The sequence below is a fragment of the Pristiophorus japonicus genome, unplaced genomic scaffold (genome assembly GCF_044704955.1).
Source record: "Pristiophorus japonicus isolate sPriJap1 unplaced genomic scaffold, sPriJap1.hap1 HAP1_SCAFFOLD_389, whole genome shotgun sequence".
Classification (NCBI taxonomy): Eukaryota; Metazoa; Chordata; class Chondrichthyes; family Pristiophoridae; genus Pristiophorus; species Pristiophorus japonicus.
The window spans coordinates 262,291-269,134 of NW_027253750.1; the positions used below are offsets into that span (position 1 = coordinate 262,291).

Consider the following 6,844-nt stretch of genomic DNA (forward strand, 5'->3'; position numbering starts at 1 on the left):
TCTCAATGCCTGTTAGCGTGTACACCCATCCCTGGGCACTGATGCTGATCCTGGCCTCTGCTCTCTGTCTCCATCCTATTGCTGGCCACTCTATTTCTCACTTTCCGTCTATCTTTCTGATTTCAGAGATGATCCAGCGAGACGTCCCTGGCTTTGCCATCGGGGGGCTGAGTGGCGGAGAGGAGAAGGATCATTTCTGGAGAATGGTGTTGCTCAGCACGGATTACCTCCCACGGGCCAAGCCACGTTACCTGATGGGAGTGGGGTACGTGTGTGTGTATGTGTGACTCTGTGTGTGTGTGTGTGTGTGTGTGTGTGTGTGTGTGTGTATGTGTGACTCTGTCTGTGTGTGTATGTGGGACTCTGTGTGTGTGTGTGTGTGTGACTCTGTCTGTGTGTGTATATGTGTGTGTCTGTGTGTGACTCTGTCTGTGTGTGACTCTGTCTGTGTGTGACTCTGTCTGTGTGTGTGTGTGACTCTGTGTGTGTATGTGTGTGTGTGTATGTGTGACTCTGTCTGTGTGTGTATGTGTGACTCTGTCTGTGTGTGTATGTGTGACTGTGTGTGTGTGTGTGACTCTCTGTGTGTGTGTGTGACTCTGTGTGTGTATATATGTGTGTGTGTGTGTGTGTATGTGTGACTCTGTGTGTGTATGTGTGACTGTGTGTGTGTGTGACACTGTGTGAATGTCTGTGTGACACTGTGTGTGTGTGTGTGCGCATGACACTGTGTGTGACAGTCTGTGTGTGTATGTGTGACTGTCTGTGTACACGTGTGTGTATATATCGGTGCTACTAATGGACTACACTGTGTGTTACTATCAGGGGTGGGATTCCTGTTGGAAATCCAAGTTGGGAGTTTGAGTATTTTAAATGATAATCTCTCATCACAAACCCTAGGGCCAGAACAGGATCGATCAGTGGGGTGTAAACCATACAGTGCTGGTTGCTGTCGGCACATAGCTGACCAGGGCCACTGGCAGCTCTACAGTCAGGACCTGCCTGCGGGCTTCCCGCCGCTGGAAGTGGGGCTTGTGAACTGTGCTCCATGGATACCTACTGCGGCCCCGCTTATTTTAAACTCCTACTGTCCGTGCATGGATGGCCCATAGATTAGAGCCCGTTTATGGTTAGATGGACATCTCCATTCTTCACATCCTTCGAATCTATTGGTACAGCGAGCTCGGGCCACGGGCAGCACAGGGCGGGGATAGGGAGTGGGATTGGGGGATGAGGTGGGGGATAGGGAGGGGAGGTGGGTTGGGGGATAGGGAGGGAAGGTGGAGGATAGGGAGGGGAGGTGGGTGGGGTTGGGGGATAGGGAGGGGAGATGGGTTGGGGGATAGGGAGGGAAGGTGGAGGATAGGGAGGTGGGTTGGGGGATAGGGAGGGAAGGTGGAGGATGGGGAGGGGAGGTGGGTGGGGTTGGGGGATAGGGAGGGGAGATGGGTTGGGGGATAGGGAGGGAAGGTGGAGGATGGGGAGGTGGGTTGGGGGATAGGGAGGGGAGGTGGAGGATGGGGAGGGGAAGTGGGTGGGGTTGGGGGATAGGGAGGGGAGGTGGGGGATAGGGAGGTGGGTTGGGGGATAGGGAGGGAAGGTGGAGGATGGGGAGGGGAAGTGGGTGGGGTTGGGGGATAGGGAGGGGAGGTGGGGGATAGGGAGGTGGGTTGGGGGATAGGGAGGGAAGGTGGAGGATGGGGAGGGGAGGTGGGGTTGGGGGATAGGGAGGTGGGTTGGGGGACAGGGAGCGGAGGTGGGGTGGGGAGATTTTCCTATTGTATGTATGTATCTCACAGCTCCATCTACCCACCTTCTCCCCATATGAACAGTCTAATAGTTGTCAGAGTGCTACTTAAAGTGATGAGAACCTTGCAAACAATGTATTTGAGGTCTGTGGTCCTCTCTCTTCCCCCAGGTATGCGACAGATCTGGTGGTGTGTGTGGCTCTGGGCTGTGACATGTTTGACTGTGTGTTTCCTACACGTACAGCGGTAAGGATTTTTTCACTCGTAACTCAAGCAAACTCAGCTGCTTGAATGTGAGATCCTTTCCTCTGGGAGGTGCGATTATATCACCGCCTTCTGTCCTGCGAGCAGCTTCTGTAGAATCTTGAGAACTGCTGTTGGTCAAAGGGGTGGAACAGAGAATAGTGTCTGACCAACAGAATCTGCCAGGGCACCTTTCTAGGGCTCAGAGAGAGGCTTTGCAAGACGGGGTTCTTGGCAGAGTCTGATAACTATGGCCTCTTGGAACAGGGCGGGTGTGGCACAGGAAGATTAAGAATAGGGAAAATAATCTGTGCTCGCTGGGCGTTAAAGCTTCAAACCAGAAGTCAAGGGTTGCAGCCTCTGGGAGTCAGGAGCATCTGACTGTAGGGACCATCCAATCAGGTATCTGAAGCTGTGGGGACTGTCCAATTAGTTGTCCGAAGCTGTGGGGACTATCCAATCAGGTGTCCCCAATGTTGTGGAGAACGTCCAATCGGGCATGCTGCTGAGTGTTGCGTGGGTTGGGATTCTGGGACCACGAACTCTGTGTTGAACACAGAGTCGATGTGGGCTTTGGTTGTCTCTGAGCGACTGTTAACCCACTTCAGCTCTGCAGTCTAACATGTCTCCTCTGATCTCTCAGCGGTTTGGTTCTGCGCTCGTTCCCTGGGGCTCCCTGCAGCTGAAACACAGACAGTATGCCAAGGATTTCAAGCCCATCAATGAGGACTGCACCTGTCCTACGTGTCAGAGGTAAGAGAGGTGGCTGAGTGTCCTCTGTACATCTCTGCTGGGCTCTGTGCGAGAATGTGCTCTCTGCTGTGTTGCCGAGCTACACAGACTGACTGGGCTGAAAAATGTGTGTACCTGTATGGATGTCGGGTGAGGACAGGATTGGGCTCAGCTGTGATGCCCTCCATAGTGCAATTGCCTGTGTAGGCTCAAACATGAAGATTGGCCACTTGGAGTGCAGTCTGCACCTGTGGAACTGCACCCCAGGCTTGTCTATGCCTTCAGGGGAAGGGAGATTGGGGGGTGGGAGGGGGATAGGGCAGAATTTTGCAGCAAACAAGAAATATCCCTGCTGGGATTGGGGTCTGAGGGGCTGCTGCACCCATCCATTCTGTTAATCTGTCTAAACTGCTCTTCTGTGATTGGCAGATACACTCGAGCATACCTCCACGCCCTGTTCAGGAGTGACACTGCCGCCCTCCATCACATCACCGTCCACAACATCGCCTACCAGGTGAGGGAGCTTTACTCTGTATCTAACCCCCTGTACCTGCCCTGGGAGTGTTTGATGGGACAGTGTAGAGGGAGCTTTACTCTGTATCTAACCCCCTGTACCTGCCCTGGGAGTGTTTGATGGGACAGTGTAGAGGGAGCTTTACTCTGTATCTAACCCCCTGTACCTGCCCTGGGAGTGTTTGATGGGACAGTGTAGAGGGAGCTTTACTCTGTATCTAACCCCCTGTACCTGCCCTGGGAGTGTTTGATGGGACAGTGTAGAGGGAGCTTTACTCTGTATCTAACCCCCTGTACCTGCCCTGGGAGTGTTTGATGGGACAGTGTAGAGGGAACTTTACTCTGTGTTTCATTTACCTCACTAACATCGTTCCCCTCTAACACAGAATTACTGAGATCAAACAAAGGTGTCTGTGCTGTTGTTCCCTGCCTCTCCCTTGGCTGAAGGTTCTGACTCTGCCGTGCAGTGCCTGCACTGCTGGTACTTATCTCTCTTATCCTCTTTCCAGGCAATTGGAAGAGGGCAAAAAAACAATTAGAAAGACGAAAAGGAACTATGAAATTAAATGATCAAAGAACATAAAACAAAATAGTAAAACATTTCACAGGCACATAAACAAAAAAAGGAAGTTCAGGATGGGAAAGACCCACTGAGGGATGGGAAAGACCCACTGAGGGATGGGCAGGATCATACCACAGGCAGTGATCGAGACATGGCAGAAATATTCCATCATTACTTTGCTTCAGTATTTACCAACGAGAGACAATAAGTGGACATGACATTGGATCATGGGATTAGAAATGTGATAACTGCATTTAAAATAAAAAGAGGGGATATATTAAATAAACAAATCAAACTCAAAGAGGATAACTCCCTTGCTCTGGATGGATTATCACCACCACAAATTTTAAAAGAATCTCGGGAAGAGGCTTTACTGCACATGATTCGTTAGAACAAGGTGTGGTGCCCGAGGACCGGCGGGTAGCTAACGTAATACCTATATTTAAGAAGGGGGATAGAACTTGTTCAGGGAATTATAGACCTGTCAGCTTAACATCGGTGGTGGGAAAAATAATGGAATCCCTACTAAAGGAGAAAATAGAAGAACATCTAGAAACCAGAATATAATAATGAATGGTCAGTGTGGATTTCAGAAGGGAAAGTCTTACTTGACCAATCCCATCAAATTTTTTGTAAAGGTAATAGAGAGACTAGACAAGGGTAATGCAATTAATTACATAAACGAAGAATAGTCATATAATTAGCAAATGAAATTCAACACAGATAAATATGAGGTATTACATTTTGGTAAGAAAAATAGAGAGGTCACATATTACTTGGAACATACAAATCTAAATGGGGTAGAGGAACAAAGGGATCTCGGATACAAATACACAAATCACTGAAAGATGCAACGCAGGTTAACAGGGCCATAAAAAGCAAACCCAGCACTAGGGTTTATTTCTAGAGGGATTGAATTTAAAAAGTAGAGAAGTTATGCTAAACCTGTATCGTACCTTGGTTAGACCACATTGTGTACGATTCTGGTCATATTATAAAAAGTATATAGAGGCACTGGAGCGGGTGCAACAAAGATTTGCAAGAATGATACCAGAAATGCGAGATTATACCTGTCAGGAAAGGATGAACAGGCTGGGTCTCTTTTCCCTTGAAGAGAAGGCTGCGGGGTGACCTAATAGAGGTCTTTAAAATGATGACGGGGGTTGATAGAGTAAATCATCATCAGAGGCAGTCCCTCGAAATCGAGGAAGACTTGCTTCCACTCTAAAAGTGAGTTCTCAGGTGACTGAACAGTCCAATACGAGAATTACAGTCTCTGTCACAGGTGGGACAGACAGTGGTTGAGGGAAGGAGTGGGTGAGGAGTCTGGTTTGCCGCACGCTCCTTCCGCTGCCAGCGCTTGGTTTCTGCATGCTCTCAGCGACGAGACTCGAGGTGCTCAGCGCCCTCCCGGATGCTCTTCCTCCACTTTGGGCGGTCTCTGACCAGGGACTCCCGGGTGTCGATGGGGATGTTGCATTTTATCAGGGAGGCTTCGAGGGTGTCCTTGAAACGTTTCCTCTGTCCACCTGGGGCTCGTTTGCCGTGTCGGAGCTCCGAGAGTATAGTGCTTGCTTTGGGAGTCTTGTGTCAGGCAAGTGAACAATCCAATAGGGAATTCTGAAGGAACTTCTTTACCCTGAGAATGGTGAGAATGTGGAACTCACTCCCACAGGAAGTGGTTGAAGCAAATAGTATCGATGCGTTTAGGGGGAGGCTGGATGAGTATATGAGGGAGAAGGGAATAGAGGGTTATGCTGATAGGGTTAGATGAGGAAAGACAGGAGGAGGTTCGAGTGGCGCTGGCATGGACTGGTGGGGCTGAATGGCCTGTTACTCTGCTGTGTTTCCGATGTAATACTGGCTCTTGCGACTGCCACTGGGACTTGCCGCTAGTATTCTCCTTGTGTGAGTGCTCCGGGCTATTGTACTGTGAAGAGCGTTTATCCTCCTGACATTTGGACGTGCACGGACTCTGAGGACAGTGATCAGCAGCAGGAAGCCTGACTGCTTCCCCACTCCCTAATGCAGGGCCCCCTAGGTAATTGTGGTGTCAGTGTAGACCCACAGAGCACTCGACAAGTCAGGGCTGCACCCTGTGACCGTCCTACACATCATTACTGCACTTGCTGAGTCAGCAGGAGTTCGTTGGTTTTGTTTTTAAGGCACTTAATTATGTTTTGCAGTTGAACCTGATGCACTCAATCCGTGAGAGTATTCGACAGGGGCGATTCCCAGTCTTCATTCAGCAGTTCATGAAGCGGATGTACGGGAGCATGGATCAATATCCGCGCTGGGCTGTTGATGCGCTCAGCTCTGTCAATGTTAAACTGGAATAGAGGCACTGGGATCGGGGAAGGTCTGTGCCTTCAGGCAGTGGTTGCTATGTGAAGGTGAGACACTTGCTCAAGGTCACTGAGGGAAGGGGCACCTTCAGCACATGAGGCTGTGGCCTCTCGCTCTCATCCAGGTTGTGTCGCTGTCTGTGTAATATTTGTTTTGAAAATAAAAGTGATTTTTAAGAAATGCTTCATTGGTCTGCAGTGTGATACACACAACAGCCACAGCTCCCGCTCCCCATCACAGGATCCAACTCCAGGAGTGCGCTGATCCTGGTCCCGGCCAGTGTCTGCCCTCACACTGTCCGACTCCAGGAGTGCACTGATCCTGGTCCGGTCATTGTCTGCCCTCACACTGTCCGACTCCAGGAGTGCGCTGATCCTGATCCCGGCCAGTGTCTGTCCTCACACTGTCCGACTCCAGGAGTGCGCTGATCCTGGTCCCGGCCCGTGTCTGCCCTCACACTGTCCGACTCCAGGAGTGCGCTGATCCTGATCCCGGCCAGTGTCTGTCCTCACACTGTCCGACTCCAGGAGTGCGCTGATCCTGGTCCCGGCCCGTGTCTGCCCTCACACTGTCCGACTCCAGGAGTGCGCTGATCCTGGTCCCGGCCAGTGTCTGCCCTCACACTGTCCGACTCCAGGAGTGCACTGATCCTGGTCCGGTCATTGTCTGCCCTCACACTGTCCGACTCCAGGAGTGCGCT

At 50.8% G+C, this 6,844-nt stretch overlaps 1 protein-coding gene across 1 annotated transcript; it reads left to right on the forward strand.

Annotated features, from left to right (window-relative positions):
- Positions 1 to 106: 106 nt before the first annotated feature.
- On the forward strand, positions 107 to 6,324 carry qtrt1 (queuine tRNA-ribosyltransferase 1). The gene is made up of 5 exons (XM_070872945.1): positions 107 to 265; positions 1,919 to 1,994; positions 2,635 to 2,744; positions 3,153 to 3,237; positions 5,985 to 6,324. The coding sequence occupies exons 1-5, from the start codon at positions 129 to 131 to the stop codon at positions 6,135 to 6,137; spliced, it is 561 nt and encodes a 186-aa protein (XP_070729046.1). The 5' UTR covers positions 107 to 128; the 3' UTR covers positions 6,138 to 6,324.
- The last annotated feature ends 520 nt before the right edge of the window (positions 6,325 to 6,844 follow it).

What these genes read in the sequence shown, in the direction of transcription:
- qtrt1 (XM_070872945.1), top strand. Translation starts at nt 129, where the DNA reads ATGATCCAGCGAGACGTCCCTGGCTTTGCCATCGGGGGGCTGAGTGGC. An exon ending in CGTTACCTGATGGGAGTGGG is followed by an intron (nt 266 to 1,918) that starts GTACGTGTGTGT and finishes CTCTTCCCCCAG; the next exon opens with GTATGCGACAGATCTGGTGG. An exon ending in TCCACAACATCGCCTACCAG is followed by an intron (nt 3,238 to 5,984) that starts GTGAGGGAGCTT and finishes TATGTTTTGCAG; the next exon opens with TTGAACCTGATGCACTCAAT.